We start from the raw sequence: 16,726 nt of genomic DNA on the forward strand, positions 1-16,726 counted from the left end.
GCCTTCCAGCAACCAGGATTCAGTGTCCTGGTCACAGTCCTGTAACTTGGTGTTGCAGGATCGTCGTCTACCACTAACTTGCCTAGACAGTTTATGTGTCTGACCGAATTTCATAGATGTCTTTTTGTCGACTGAAACAGCTTACTAGGCGTGGTCCCTCTGTACGAGTTACCACCCCAACAAACCAGATTCCTGACTTGCTCTGTGCAGATGATCTTGTGGTCCTTGTTGACCATCAGACTGCTGAACCTTCGCACTGTGTTCCTGGAACTGTGGGGCTTTACCTTCCTGTTGAGCACTTGCTCACCTTACCTGGCTGTTGCACTTTCACACAACACCCCAGTGATTCCTCCAACCCACACATCCAATGCTGCTCTGCTTTAAGTGCTGCTCACCCATTAGAGCCTTCTGTGGGTAGTGAATGTGACCTCTCCCATGATGCTGCTTTCAACTGCTTAACCAATGGGCTACATATTAGCCAAGACCTGCTCTTGTCACCATCTAGGAATGCCCAAAAAAAAATGAAGCAGTGGCAGCAGTGGTTGCACACTGTCATCCCTTCCCTCCTTCAGCCATACCTTGCATATCAATGACTATCCAACCACTTCTGGAATCCTGTTGACTATGAACTGCCGACGTGTGGTTGTCACCAGACTCAAAAACTGAGAGTCATTTGCATTGATTTCAATGGTGAGATTTCTGTGTTCTTCATCATTTTCCTCTGCTTAGATGCATTCATGGCAGCTCTGCAATCAGTTGATCTGGCTGTCTGTCCTTGTGCACCTGCAGCCCTCCAACTCCTTTGGATGGGCTACTTCCCCTGTGCCCCACTGGGGCCAACACTTGCTGTTAGCCTACAGCTTCTCAGCTTTGTCCAACAACTCTTCATGTGCATACCTCCAAACACTTCAGCATGGTGTGAGTCCCTTGAGGCATACCTTGCAGCTATGGGTTATGAGGTGGACACAAAGGTATGGAATTGTCATGTTTTGTATCATTACCCCATTTTTTCCACTTTGTAAAACATACATTACTGCCCTAGTGACTGTAGTACAGATGACTCTGCTATGTAGGTAGTATATCTTAATCTGATGCATGACTATTTCATGGTTATAAGTGCATGCATGTGTGACATGTTCTGTTTCTTGGGACTGCTGTAGTGTTATATTGATAGGGTAGGATGTTTGTTGGTATTGTTTGTGGTGATGTTGCTATATTATTAATGCATACTTTGGTTGTTCTTCTCAGTCATGGGTCATTGCTGATGATACTTGCAGGAGGGTATATGCCAGAGGTTCAGTAATGCATATCACTGGTATTGTATTCTGGAAACATCCCTTGATGAATATGTCCAACAACAACTGCAAGAATCTGCTAGTCCACCATCAAACATCCCCTCTGCAATCCCATTGCCAAGTTCCCCAGACAATGATGTCCTCAGTTCAAAGATGAGGCCATCAGAATACCTATGACAGTGTTGTCCTCTATGCTTTGGTGGCCAGAGCTGGCAGAGCAATAATAGTGAACATGGGTATGTCACTTGGTGGATATAGTTTTGTCAACTGCTAAAATTTCCTTTGTTCTAGCTTTTCTGATGTTGATGCAATTGTTTGCATTGATGCTTGTTTTACTCAGAAGTGCAGAAGTGGGCATCCAGATGATCCAGTAAACCCTACAGCTACAGTCTTTCTTTCACAAGAAGATATTTGTGCTATGGAGCATGAGGTTAATGAGTTGCAAAAGTCAAAGTCTTCAACCCAAAGGAGGAGTGGACAGCCTTTGAAAAAGAATTATCTTGGTGATGGGGAGGATGAGTTTGAAGAGGGAATGAGGATAACAATGTCAGTGCTGAAGGGTTGTAATGAGTCCTTTACTGCAGCTGATGAGAGGCACCAGAAAGTGAGTCTTAATCATTTATTCAGACTCCATTGGTCTGATGGCAGTGTAGGCAAGTACCCAGTTCTTTTCAGATACTGGTGTCATGGCCCTACTCTGTCATCATGATTGTGTCATTTACCTTGCAAATATGACTTCAGCTGGGGAGAGGCAACATTATGCACTTGCCCTCATCAAATCTCTTTTTGGCCATCTCCCAGATAATTTTCATATTGGGCTGTTATATGACATAGGTTGTCAACTGGAACAGAGCTGCAGGAAGTGGTGTTTTCTCAAGTCATTTCTGCCACATATTTCTTTTGCCATCTCAGTATTTCATGCCTTTGGTCATCAACGGGCATGTCAGCTTATCTATCACCCCTGAAAATGTGAAGGATTTGGGCTATCTGATGGAGAGGGATGTGAGTGTTTTTGGAGTTCAATCAAAGGGCTGATACCATCTCTTCATGTTTCTGGGGTATGTGTGCAGTATGCCACATCTGTTTCAAGCTAACATATTATTCAGTATCATCAATGCCTCTTTGTTATTGACTTCCAGGTGTGCCACCTGGACATGAAGAGTCTCACTGGTTTGGGCCAGTGGCTTTTGTGTCACTGGAATCATTGCCAAGAAAAGACAGCTACTGCAAACAGAGGCCTAAGGAGATGTGGAGTTGATATCCCAACTCTTCAAGCTGAATGGGTTGCTCAAGTCTCTGCACAGAAAAAGCCAGCTCCTTGTAAGCTGCTGAGATAAATAATGACTCCTGCTCACCATCAAATTAGGTCACAGCTCTAAAGCTGCTGAGAATATGATATTGCAAATCATGGCAACTCAGAAATCATTGGGAAATTATGAGGCCAAGGCGGAAGTGCTGTAGAAAGATCTTCTCCATGGGGTTGCTGACATGACAAGCTTGAATATCCAAATTGCAGAGTGTCATCAAAAGGTTAAGTGTTTTAAAGAAGCTTTGCAGAACCAGAGGGCAACCCTAGGCATAAATGAGCATTCAAATCTTGCTAGAATCCAAAAGAGTGCTTATCTTCAAGTTAGTGGCAGTGTATTTTCTACACAGTTTCATCTAATTGAGACCATGTTCCATAGCTTCACATGCATGCATTAGCAATCAAGAAACATATCAGAGATTTTCTGCACCAACAAAAGTTTGAGTTGGAAAGACTGGAATGCTCATATCAGCAGACTCTCAGTGGTAAGAGGTCATCATTCATGAATACCCTTGTATTTGACTTACCTTGAAGAACAAAGACTTCAAAACCACACAGAAGCATCTGTGAAGTGACAAGAACCAGGAATAGCCAAGCTTTCCAGTAGCTACAATAATCTGTGTCTGCAAATTGTAGGCCTCATACACAAGGGAAAAGCTCCTCAGGGGTCAATAGCCCCACTCCTGATCCCAAGGGACTCTTTGTTCAACTGGATGTGGATGATGATATTTGGCAGGATATTGGCCTTGGGGATGATTCAGATGGGTTACTACCCCCATGGTTAGCTGATGAAAAAGTGCACTCAAGGATCAGATCACTCCTTGAGCTGAGGCATTGTGAAGAAGAGGAAAGGCACCTGTTGCAGGAAAGAAGAGCTTTGACAGAGTGGTTTTCTGAAGAGTGGGGTCATGTGCAGAAAACCAGACAGAGTGCTGGTAAGAGACATGTGTCATTGCATTACCATGACTAACACACATTGCAGATGTTGATCTTGCATATGAACTTGACTGCAGAGCATTGAGACTAGCAGGTCTGTACATCTTGTGGAAGAGGCAACTAGAGGCTATCCTGGAACACCTAATGAGAACTGGGGTGCAAGTGATGAAGAACTGCACAGCATGGTGCAGGGTGGTCATGTTATATATATTGATGGTGATAATGAGGAGAGGTTTGATGGATTGGAGTCAGAGGGTGAAGAGGATGAGGATGAAGTGATGGATGATTAATTGCTAAGTGTTGCTGAAGAATTTGCCCTGGCAGATGAATATCACCAACAAAGTGATATGCCATTGGAAGAATTCTGTTGGGGAGAAGAATGGGAGAATGACCTACTGGATATGGATCCACCATCATCTCCAAGTAAAAGAGTTTGATACAGATAAGGGTGATAGAGACATATTATAATCTATTTGGTGTGTTTAAATAGAATTTTTTTTGAGCATCATGTTTGCAAGACATATGCATGGGTAAAATGTAGAATAATCCCACTGGTTGGCAGAGGGGTAGGTGGGATGTCCCAATGTAGCCTTAGAGGCTGTTGTGGGACATCCCAATGTAGCCTTAGAGGCTGCTGTGGGACATCCCACTGCTTGCCAGAATGGGGGAGGGATGTCCCAATGTAACCTTAGAGGCTGTTGTGGGACATCCCACTGCTTGCCTAAGGGGAGGGTGGGACATCCCAATGTAGCCTTAGAGGGTATTGTGGGACATCCCACTGGGTGACAAAGGGGAGGGTGGGATGCCCCACACCAGTCTCAGAAGGGGGACAGTGGGATGTCCCAACTTAGCCTAAGAGGCTGTTGTGGGATATCCCACTGGCTGCTGGAGAGTGGGGTGGAATGTCAATATAACCCAAGAGGGTGTTCTGGGACATAGCCTCAGCTAGTGTTGCTGTGGCTCAGCTCCAAAGGCTGACCTGCTCAACAACAAGCAGCTTAGTCACTATGACAACTATTACCAAATGTAGCCTTGTGTCACCACATACTAAATCCACAATAATTATTTTAATACTCAATAATATAGATGTGGTATGACCCCTGGCTGAGGACAGCTCCCTGAGCCACAGCAACACTACCCCCAGCTGCCAGAGGGGGAAGTGGGATGTCCCAATGTAGCCTTATGATGGAAATGTGACCAGAGCTGGGATTGAAGCAACCTCTTAGGTGATAAACAGTGCTCTAACAGTTGAGCAAATATATATTGTCCAGGTACTAATATCAGTAGCATGGGGGTAAACCAGTGACATGGGAACAAGACTATGTGAAGAGCAATGCACCATTCCCCACTTGCTCAGAGGCTGCTGTGGGACATCCCACTGGTTGCCAGAGGGGGGGAGGGATGTCCCAATGTAGCCTTAGAGGCTGTTGTGGGACATCCCACTGCTTGCCAGAAGGGGGGGAGGGATGTCCCAATGTAGCCTTAGAGGCTGTCATGGGCCATCCCACTGCTTGCCAGAGGGGGGGGAGGGATGTCCCAATGTAACTTTAGAGGCTGTCATGGGACATCCCACTGCTTGCCAGAGGGGGGGAGGGATGTCCCAATGTAGCCTTAGAGGCAATTGTGGGACATCCCACTACTTGCCAGAGGGGGGGAGGGATGTCCCAATGTAGCCTTAGAGGCAATTGTGGGACATCCCACTGCTTGCCAGAGGGGGGGAGGGATGTCCCAAAGTAGCCTTATGAGGAAAATGTGACCAGTCCTAAGATTGAACCAGTGACCTCCTAGGTGTTTACCAGGTGCTGCAACCACTGAGCCATATGGTCTGGGTACTAGTGTCAGTAGCTTGGGGGCTTAGACTAGCACTGTGGGAACATATCTCCATGAAGTTAATGCACAGAATGCACCATCTCCAATGTAGTCCCTTCATCTGGCCACTTTTGGAGTGTAAAAACAGTGCACACCCCCTAGGGTCATGCAAATGGTCTGATTGCCTTTTGACCTTGTGTCATGTGATGGATCAGGATTTACTGCTGTGTTTCCAGGAGGCCTTACTATCAGCCACCTTGTGTCCATGTAACTCACATGATCTGGACTTGCTAAGGATGCTGCATGACCCATTGTACTAAGCATGCATGGGTTCCAGATGCAGCTCATAACCTGATGAAAATGTGACCAGAGCTGGCATTGAGCCAGGACCCTCTCAGTGTCAAGCAGCTTCTCTGACCATGGAGCTACCTTGCATTGGATTCTCTACGGTGCTTGTAGGATTAGTGCAGATTACTACTTCAACACCTTAGAGGCTGTGTTGGGACATCCCTCTGGTTGCCAGAGGGGAGGGTGGGATGTCCCAATATAGCCTTAGAGGCTGTTGTGGGACATCCCACTGGTTGGCAAAGGGGAGGGTGGGATGTCCCAATGTAGGCTTAGAGGCTGTTGGGGGACATCCCACTGGTTGGCAGTGGGGAGGGTGGGATGTCCCAATGTAGGCTTGGAGGCTGTTGTAGGACATCCCACTGCTTGGCAAAGGGGAGGGTGGGACATCCCAACATAGCCTTAGAGGTTGTTGTGGGACATCCCACTGCTTGGCAGAGGGAACAGTGGGATGTCCCAATGTAGCCTTAGAGGCTGTTGTGGGACATCCCACTGCTTGGCAAAGGGGAGGGTGGGATGTCCCATCCCAGCCTCAGCAGGCTATGATGGCACATCCTCCTAAGTTATCTTTGCAGACCAGCACAATGCCCCATGATGACCCCAGAGGCTCATCTGGGACATTCTGCCCTCTGCAGATGGTGTTGCAAAGGTGACCAACCCCATGTTCTATGTGGGGGACTTTGAGATATTGGCTTGTCACACAAGTGTTCAAAAACCATTCACTTCTTCCTTCATACAGGATCAACAGAATCTACATAAGGACAGGCCCATCCATGGTATTCTCAGGCAGCAGATAAGGGAAAACAAAAACCAGTGTTACAACATAAGATGGGCCAATCCATCCATCACAGGATTACAAACCCTTGGCACTGCATAAGGCAGGCCGATCTGTCATATCATAGATAGCTCACCACAAATGGATGGGCCTATCCATATTGGGTTATCCCCCTGTCACAATATAAGATGGGCCCAGGAAGACAAGAAATGAAGAAAGTGGCACCTCTTGCACTATAAAGTATCTGAATTTCCCACTATAAACTGTGTTTCATGTTGGACAATTTGCCTATTCAGTTGGAATCTCAGGTGCTGGTCTATGTAGCTGTGAGCCAGGGCTCTGCCATTGGAGCAGACAGGAAACACACAAAAAAAATGGCAGTGCTATTCCAGAACAATGCATAATATTTTTATCTGAGTCTCTGCTTCATATATGCATTCAGGATTATGGACTTGTACCAGTATTGCCATCATGCTGTGCGAATCATTCATAGGCAGGATAAACAATGTGACATCCATGCATCTCATTGTCTGTCTTTAACCTCTGACTCTTCCACTCTCCAATCACCATCACCACTCTCACTGTCAAATTACTCCATTGTCTCATCATCAGAAACATGTTGTCATCATCTTCTCACAAGCTCTTCAAGAAATCACCTGAGCTCAATGCTGCAGCCAACCACATACTTCAAATTTACTTCAAGGATATTGCAGAAAGCAGCAAGCTGGGAAAGGCAGACAAGATTGTGAAGTGGAGAGGTGCCATCAAGGTAATAAATGATGAACTAGTGTGTCATAGCATCATCACACTTTTTCACTAACTGATGTATTCAGGACACTGTACACAACCTCATCACTAGGATGGATGAGATTCCAATGACCCTCATCAGTGTTGACATGTTTTGAAAGTGTCATGAAGGCCTCAGTTTGATTGACCACCTGTGGCCTGAGTGGAAGACTGCCCTATCCCCTTCCAAAACTAACATTGCCAACCACAAGTGGCTTGACATTGTCAAGTGTTGATATGACTACCACTGTTTGGGCCTCCTTATGCCCCATGTTGTGCCAACACCAACACCACCTGCTCAAGAGACTGAAATGCCTATGAGCAACAAAAGAAAACAGAAAGCAACCAAGGCAGAGGTGGAGCAAATGATAGCAGAGAGCTCACACAGGATGGAGGTGGACAATGAGGGTGAAGATGAGGTGCCAGAACAGGAGGACAATGAGGAAGAACCAGCACAAGGCAGGCAGAAGTGCCAAGCTGCCACGAAAATGATGTCCCATCAATCCAGATGTTGATCCCACTCTAGGAAGACAACAGTGGAAACTGACAATGAAGATGACATTCCCACTCAAGGCCAATTGAAACACAAGCCTCATCCACCATTGGATGGACTATACAGTCATGCTACCATAGCTGCCAGAAGGATGCCTTCCCCTGACCCCCATTCCTGCAAGTCATGCCACAGACACAAGGTCTGATGCTACATGAACCCCAGGAAATCCTGCTTCTCATGCAATGGTCACAAGATTCAATGCAGCCATGCCAAATGCAGCATTACTGCTCCAACTTGATGGAATCAATTGCAAGCCAGGGGAAAAAAGTGAGCTCAAAGTCTGTCCCCAATGATGGAGGCCCAAGAATCCCAAAGCCCAAAGGAACATCCCCCAAAGTGACATGTTTCGATGGCTTCCAAAGCCATCAATGCTGGGGTTGGGCCCTCCAACCAAGGAAAGACTATCCCTGAGGGATCTTCACTCAGTACATTCTCGATTTCATGTATTTACTGCTGACTCAAATTTTATTCAGAGATTCATATTCCTGCATTCAAACACAGGGATTCCCAACCAATCCCAGCCACTGTACAAGTGGATTCAATCACCGAGGTTGGCCCATCCATTGCACAGGAGGTAGAGGAATCTATGGTAGCAGGTATGTTTAATCACTCCACATTTGTGGTAAGTATTGTCATTAACCCTTGTATTCAAAGCAGATACCCACCCATTGACAACAGCAGCACCCATCCAACTCATAACCACTGCAACTCCCAGCACACTGTCACCCATCTGTGCCCCAATTGCCAAGGTGTCACAAACATCCAACACAATTGAACAGTGAATTGAAGATTTGGAATGTTGACTCTGTGATGCTGAGGCCCACTGCCAATACTATGAAGATTGAATGTATGATTTCCAAATACAACAGGATGAGACCATGCAGACACTGGACAGGATGGCTTGTAAGCTGGAGGCTCTGCATATTCAGGTATATGGACAAGCATTGGGTGATGACCTCATTGATCTCTTTGGGCCTCTGGCAGATGAGACAAGGGCAGATAGGACAGCAGGGTGAATGAGGCCATCTATAATTTTACTCTGCCATGGTATATACAATGTCTTTTTATACTTGACCCTTTAATTGACCACTGCAGCCACATTGTATACTCAACATTTACTTAGAGTGAGAAAAAGACAATGGCTAGAAAGCCAACAGAATTGTGAAGGATAATCTCATTCTACTAAAACAACCACTGATGTATCCTGATAGTCAGAAGCTTAGCAAATGCATGGCTTTGCAATATAGAATAGTTAACTTGAAACTTAAAAAATGAGATAGCAGGATGGTCTCATTCTGCTAAAACCAGAGTTGATGGAACCTGATAGATGGAACCCAAATGAGTGGGCTATGCTATTTACAGCATTCACTTGGGAGTTACAAAACATGATAATGGCTAATAATAGGATAACAATGCAAAGAAAGATGTCAGCCTGCAAAAACAGCATTCCATGGATCCTGATAGATGGAACCCTTCCAAATGAGCAGCCTGCACAATATGCAAGGTTGATATGGACTGTCTTGACCTGCTAACATGGCATTTGATGGATCCTGATAGATGGAACCCTGCAAAATGAGTGGACTGTGTGAGATGCAAGGCTGAGAGCAATTGGTCATCAGATGCAAATGCAAAGCAATATTCTCATTGTGCTAACATAGGATCCAAGGTATGCCCACAGGTGGGACATGTGCAAGTGAGCAGAGTGTGAGATTTGCAAGGTTCAATTCAGGGAAAATGTTGCATTCTGCTATTGCAGGAGCCAATGTATTTCGATAGGTGGAAGCTTGGCAAATGAGCAGATAAATATTTCTCAGCAGACAGAAATACAACCAAGGGCATTCAGCCAGTCACTAGTGCCCAATTCACCCTCTGCAGTGAGCAATAAATATTCTGTTTCCCAACAATGGTTTGTTGCTGTTCATCTCAGCCTGCAGATGCCTGGGCCTTTCAAGACAAATGAGATACATACTCATGTCATACCAGACATATCCACAATGGAAATAAAACATGCAAAAGGTGAATGAATGGGCTAGCTTGCCACTGGACATATCCTGCAAAGTACCCACTGACCCACCCATCAGTTACAGGGCAGAATGCAAGGGTGGGGGATGATATACATACTCTCATGTCATACCAGACATATCCACAATGGAAATAAAATATGTGAAAGGTGAATGAATGGGCTAGCTTTCCACTGGACATCTCCTGTAAAGTACCTGCTGACCTGCCCATCAGCTACAGGGTGGAATGCAAGGGCAGGGGATGGAAACTGCAGGTTCACATTGAACTAACATTTAACTACAAATCTTTCTCCAGGACAAACTGAATATCAGTCACATTCATGGCCTGCCATTTGCATTTGGCATGCTCAGCCAACCTCAAATACATCATCCTCTGCCTCACTGCATAACACCACACCCCAGGAGCTCCAATAGCACTGCTTCCCATCTGTATCTTATGCCATTTGTTTGCTTGAAATCTGAAGAAACTTATAGCCCATTGAAATTCTGATATTACAAGCTCTTCCTCTTCTTCCCAACAATCTTTGACAGATTTTGCTTGCAGCCAATGAATGTGATAAACTAATTGAAGAAAGTTCATCAACCTTAAAGCACTGTTGAACAGTAAGGTCAACATACATTCAGACATCCAACTCTTTTATTCTGTGTCCCATGGGATGTCAATTGACCAAAATCATGGAAGATGGGTTCTGCAGTGCTCCTGTGCATTTTGGGAGAAGGCCACTGTCTGCACAGCCAGGTCTTCTTTATGAAGCTCTTGATAACATCCTAAGATATCTGCACCTGCACCAAGTGCAACCATGGCATCTCTGCATTGATTATAAATTGTGGCCTGTTTTTTTACTGAGACATTGATAGCATGGATCATATCCCAGGCCTGAGTTTTCATAGAATAGCTCTTAGCTGTGCACACCACCCCCCAAAAGACAGCCACCTTGTCTGCCAACATAAGATGGAGGCCATGTAGTGCATCATTAGCTTGACCTGTGTGAAGCTTCAGCTCCATTTCTGCAAGATTTTGAAGCCCTCAAGCTCAACATGTGTCAATGCCAAGAGCAGATGGAAGTGGCAATTTGTCCTGCAGTCCTGCCAGGGTTCCATCTGAAGCAGGCAACTCATCCCCCACATCATCCAGCCAACCATCATCCAAAGCATCATCCTGCTCTGAATTTGCATCAAGAAATGCAGTCTGCTGTATTGATTCACTGGCAGAAGTGTTGGAGCCTGCTTCAAGGTGCAGCTTCAAGTAAATCATGGCATCCATGATAAAACCCAATTGTTCAGATGCAATGTGATCAGCATGGCATGCCATAGCCAATTTTTTCAATTCTGATGCCCATTCCCTGACATCCTTTCTGTCCATGTGAAGTGAGGTTATGGCCTCTTCTAAGCATAAACCATGCGCTAGCCAACTAGCTGCTCCATGTAGGCTTCCACTGGGTCTTGGTTCCTCCAATAACACTAGTTCCATGGCATGCACTGTTGGTGCTTCTCATGATATGTCAGTATTTTGCATTTATCCAAAAAGGCAGATGCCATACCCACCCTTAATTGAACTTTGAAGATGTCCATGGCAGATGGGTCATCAACATTATTGTGCAGTGCACAAATCTCTTGCATTTGCCAGCTGTTTCACTGCTCTGCAGTCAAGGCTTCATCTAGCTTTATATATGCCTGCCTTGCCAATGGCACTGCTGCTTGAGCTGCTTTGAGCTTCTGTGATAGGCTATCCACTTAATCTTGGATGTCAGAGAGTGCACTGTGAGTGGATCCTCAGACTAACCAATCCAAATCATCTTCATGAAGTTGGAATCATTCATCTGGAAATTCAGCAGTTCTTGGCAATGTGGTGAGGTCATCCTGCATGCAGATGCAGATGCCATGTTAAGGACAGACCACAATGTTTCAATGATTTCTCCATCTACCCATCCAGCCCCCTTGATGAACAGCAGGGCATACCATGCATAACATTCCTCCTTGTGCCCATGCACATGCCATATGCTGATTCCAGGGATAATCCAAAGTGATGACAGGATATCAATCATCTCACTTTGACCCACACACTTCTGCAGATTCATCATGTAGGAGCAGTTAATGTCATAGAAGCAAACCACTTGTTTGATCCCTTCCATATTGTATCCCAACACATTTGCCAAAGAGTAGTCCATGTTCAACTGTCTGCAGCACCATCAGCAGGTGTCAAAATCAATGATTCAACCTCATACCTTTCTCCTTTTTGGAAGTCAACAACCCAATGTGGATAAAAGCATCTGTGCCATGTGCATGCAGTTGCCCCAATTCCGGTTGCATGAAGCTTTCCCCAGGCTGTGTTTGCCTGACTGATAGCTCTGTGGTTGTTGCAGGTGGATTTCTGTGCCTGAGCTCAGATCATGTTTTGCATGGGTTGAATGAATTCATACCTCCATGATATGTGGAGTGGCCTTCAAATAGTCCACATAGTGCAGATTGGTCACCATACAACCTAGTCTGTCCATCAACCACACTTGATCTTCAGATTTCCACTCACGCATGTGTTCTGCTTTAAAGTTTCTGTCCATTACTACTGTGCAGGTGAACTGCCAGCTGGAGAAGGTCAGCACATGAGGATTGCATTATTGGAGCTGCTTACTGGTCCAAATCCTCATTGGTATCAACATTTATTCCAGGCTGGGGGCATGCTGCACAAAATAATGCTAGTCTGCCTTTCTCTGCTGACCTGGTTGTTCTGTGGAATCCATTCCATTTAAGTAGCTTGAGGTATCACCATTTCTGCACAACCCATAGAAGCTCATGGTATCTATCCTGATTGACCCTTCAGACATTCCAACACTTGGAACCAAAATACCAAATATTACTGGAATGAGGTGTGGAAACACACTGGATTTGATCCAATTCAACTTGCTGTAATAGTTCATACCAGATGTTCCACATTCCAGGTTGTCTGTCAGGAAGTCATCCAGAACTGCAAATGTGAATGCAGTGCTTGGCTTCTTGAATGTTGAGGGAAATAGTTTGGCTCTGAGTAACTGTATGTATTGGGTTTCTGCAGTCTCGCATTCACACCAATTCACTACAATGAAATGAACACCTGTGACATCCACAACAGTGAGATATCTTGACCCCACTGGAGGACAGAGGTGCTTTGGGTTTTCTTCTATATCTTCCACATCTTCCCACTCTTGATCATCCATGGGCAGAGGTTCACCTGCTGCTTGCTGGGCTTGTGTGATTGCATGGGGACAGGGTTCTCTGCCATGTCCCAGGTGCAACTGAATGCCAGTCTGTGGGTCTTGATGTGAATGTAATTCTGGGCAACCAACTGATCTCTCACCATGTGGAGGGTGGATTCCTCATAGAAGTCCCCTGTCCACTGTTGGATCCTGTGGAAGGGCAGGCTCTCATGACTCTTCTGGCAACATTCTGTGCAGAATAGGGGCTGATGCAAGCAATCCAGACATGTGTATACGCCATTGTTGCCACACCAGGTGCAGTTCCTTGGTTCTGGGGAGGCTTCCAGCTCCAGGAGTATCTTCAAGAACTCCCCCATCCATGGAACCCATATGTGGATGTAATCATTCTGCATCTGACCTGCTATGTGAAGTCTGCTTTTGGGTTGGTGAACTGCTGCATACCTTTTTTCTGTGGTAATGTCAGTTGCTGGACCAGTGGGCTCATGCTTTCATGTCCATTGAAGGCTGAATCTGCCCATGCATCAAAGTACTTGTGGGAGCAAGACCTTGAATGCTTGGATGGTGAGGATCAGGGAGAATGGACAGGGGTTGTTGGATCTGGCTGTTTGATTGTGACTTCTACCAATTGTGATCTATATCTACCTCCAGTTCTCTGAGTCTTGACTTCCAGCTACTTCACCTGATGGCCTGGGGTAGGACCAATCATTCTCATGCCCTTTTGAGTGCTTCCCTTGGCCATCTGGAGGTTGCTGATTTTACAGTATGAGGTCAGTTGTTAGACATGCTACTGCCAGTGCAAGTCACTTTATCATTTAGCTCTATCAACATCAGTACCTTAACACATGTCAGGGCATAAATACAAATGCAACTACACTGGCCTTGCACAATGCATGGTGCTGCCTTCTTATTACTACTCAATCCCTGCCCACACATTCCCTTCCTGCTGCAACATTACCTGGGTGTTTTGCCTGGATTATGATGGTGAATTTGGATGCTATATTAGCTGATGAAGGTGAAATGAGATGTTCAGTATCAATATAAGTATGGATATGATTGGGCAAGCCAACTGACAGCCCAGATGCAAACTGGGAGCTAATCTGCCTTTGGGCAGGATCCTGTCAAAGAGATCAGCATGATTCAATATTTTGGTCACTTCACAGAATTCCTGTCAAAGATATCAGCCTGATTGGATATTTTGGTGGCTTCACAGAGGTCTGAACAAATTCCTTGGCATGACCACACTAGTACTGAAATGCATTGAGACCAAACAAGGGCATGAAAAAACTTAGTAGCCAACCATCTATTATAAACCATTATACATCATACCACATCATACTCCATGGAGTCCCAGTATGAATCAGATGCCTTGGATCAGACAGAAAGAGATGATGCTGATGGTGAGCAAGATATAGAACCATCAGATGTGGGGGAAAGGGAGGAAGAAACAGTTGAAGTGGAAGAGTTGGAGATCCTTGGGTGCCAATGCCAGGAATGGAGGCAAGCAGGGAAGAAGAAGAAGCCTGCAGTTCTGCTATCCATATGGGAGGAGATGCAGCAATTGTACAGGAACAAGGAGTTGAGAGGGAGAAAAGTCCAGACCAAGTGCAAGGTATGCTCTAAAAGTTCTGATTTGGATGCTCACAATTCAAAGCACCCTTGTAGCTAATGCAAGATTGGTTGAAAAAGCCCCTCCATTTAAAGAAGCCCCACATTACCCTTAGATCTGGTTACAAATACTCTGTGCAGGCAGTGGTCCATGAATTGTACCAAGAGCAAATACAGGAGAAGCTTGCAAAAATGAAAGTAGAAGAAGGCAATACCCATGGAAGCAAGCAGATCTAACAGTATCAGAATGCATTGATGGCTTTTATTCAGGATGACCTGATGGAGGAAATTGGCTGCAGCTGAAGATATAGCAGAAAGGTGGAATGGGTGGGAAGGCCCCATGCCAGAGACAAAAGCAAGGTGTGATTGTATGAAGTCAACTTTCCAGTCTTCAATTTACCCTGGTTCCCAGGAATGCAGCCAAGTATGGGTACAAGTATGTCTGAAACTTTGCAATGGAGATGTGGAGGTATTGCAGAATGCACATAGTGTGTATGGCTGGGTGGAAAAATGAGGAGGGAACTATACCGGCATGCATGTGAGTCCACCATATTCTCCTCTAGGCTTAGGTAAGACTCATGCAATGACAGTATGGACTTCAATAATGAAATTGCAGATGGGATCCCCTTCAATGATGTCTGCACACTGGAAGGAAGCCAGCATGAGTACCTTGGGGAAACATTTGAGGAACCAGGAACACTGCCTGAGCATGATGGTGAGTCAGGTCCTGAACATGCTCAGAAAAAGACAGCAGCCAAAGCAACAAGGACAGGCAAGGTTGACTCCATGAAATTGGTGAAAAATGCTGATGGAGAGATTTGGATAGGAGAAATTGCAGGCCTTAGCTGGGACCAACTACAAAAAATGGTTTGTGGATTTGTGACTGCTCACTACTGTGAGTGGCCAGAGTATTTAGTGTCCTCAATCTCTGACAAGTGCTATCAGGATTAGCATGCAGAAATCCCTTGTCAGCAGTGCCATTCAAGAATTTCAATCATCATCAAGCAGAAATGATAGCAGCCCACCATCTTCCTGAAGGATTTACCTTCAACCATGACCCAAGTCACATGTGGATGACAACAGCTACCCAGCTGCTGTCCTTTTGGCACAAGTGACAGGAATCCCATCCAAATGATGTGTTTGGATTTCAGAAGTGGATCAATCAATCTGGTGAGCTGCAGCCACCAGTGGATAGAACTTTGGTACCCCTCCAGGTTGTGAGGCAGCAGAAATACCCAAAGACACCTGCCCCAAAATGCAAAAAGAATCCTGGAAGGAAAAATGTCAAGGGCAAGGGTAAAGCACAGGAAGAGGGAGTGGCAGATGATAGTGCAGATGATAGTGTGGATGATAGTGCAGATGACAACACAGATGACAGTTTGGATGATCATGGCAAGGCTGAGGTGAGCAATGTTGGAACAGATGATCCCTCCCCTAAAAAGGTGTGCCATGTGTGATTTTCATGCATGACAGATCAGCACTAATGTGATTCTGGTCTTCAGGTATCTGGTGGGAGGCAAAACCATGCCAAGACACCATTCCCTTCTTGTTCCCACTCAAATACCCCACCAGCTGATGGTTCCCATAGTGAGTGGCTCTCTGCACCTCCAGCCCATGCAAAGACCCCAGTGCATCATCCATGAAATAAAGTGCTAACTGACAATAATGGGAGGGAAAGCAATGGCCATGATTCCAATGATGAAGCTGATGAAGACACTTATTTGCCCACCCTATCCAATTCAAAGAAATTGGCAACATCCCTGAATAGTGAGCTTCCCACTGTAACTTGTATTCACAGCAAACCCTGATCTGCACTCAGGGAGCAAGTACATAACTGAACTACAGGACCACTCAGAATATGCAGATGAAGATGGATTGGAGAGCATTCCTTTCACTGACCACCCAACTGAGGAGGGGTCAACAGGCAGAAAAAATGGTGGAAAGCTGAAATCCACCCTGAAGCACACACACAAGGCAAGTTTGGTCATGTTGAATCAGCTGTTATGGCAAACAAGTTTGTGCTGTGTGTTAAGCAGGCTCTGTCAGAATTGAGTGAGCCAGACATGAATCAATGTCCACCTGGGGCCAAATACTCATCCAAGTC

The 16,726-nt window shown here is 45.5% G+C and overlaps 1 protein-coding gene and 1 pseudogene across 2 annotated transcripts; one reads left to right on the forward strand and one right to left on the reverse strand.

Moving 5' to 3' along the window:
- Positions 1–737: 737 nt before the first annotated feature.
- Positions 738–3,827, forward strand: F5J12DRAFT_786017 (uncharacterized protein; the record flags this gene model as incomplete). Its single annotated transcript, XM_051743352.1, has 12 exons — positions 738–971; positions 1,249–1,281; positions 1,503–1,531; positions 1,587–1,899; positions 2,208–2,297; positions 2,402–2,434; positions 2,456–2,615; positions 2,662–2,747; positions 2,812–2,825; positions 3,238–3,536; positions 3,584–3,631; positions 3,652–3,827. 12 exons carry the CDS (start codon positions 738–740, stop codon positions 3,825–3,827), a joined length of 1,515 nt encoding a protein of 504 aa, XP_051595837.1.
- A 1,463-nt stretch (positions 3,828–5,290) lies between these two features.
- Positions 5,291–5,363, reverse strand: F5J12DRAFT_t189 (annotated as a pseudogene). The gene has a single exon. The product of its transcript is annotated as a tRNA-OTHER (tRNA).
- Positions 5,364–16,726: the final 11,363 nt, after the last annotated feature.

Source organism: Pisolithus orientalis (assembly GCF_024613125.1).
Source record: "Pisolithus orientalis strain OTSU chromosome Unknown F5J12scaffold_47, whole genome shotgun sequence".
NCBI lineage: Eukaryota > Fungi > Basidiomycota > Agaricomycetes > Boletales > Pisolithaceae > Pisolithus > Pisolithus orientalis.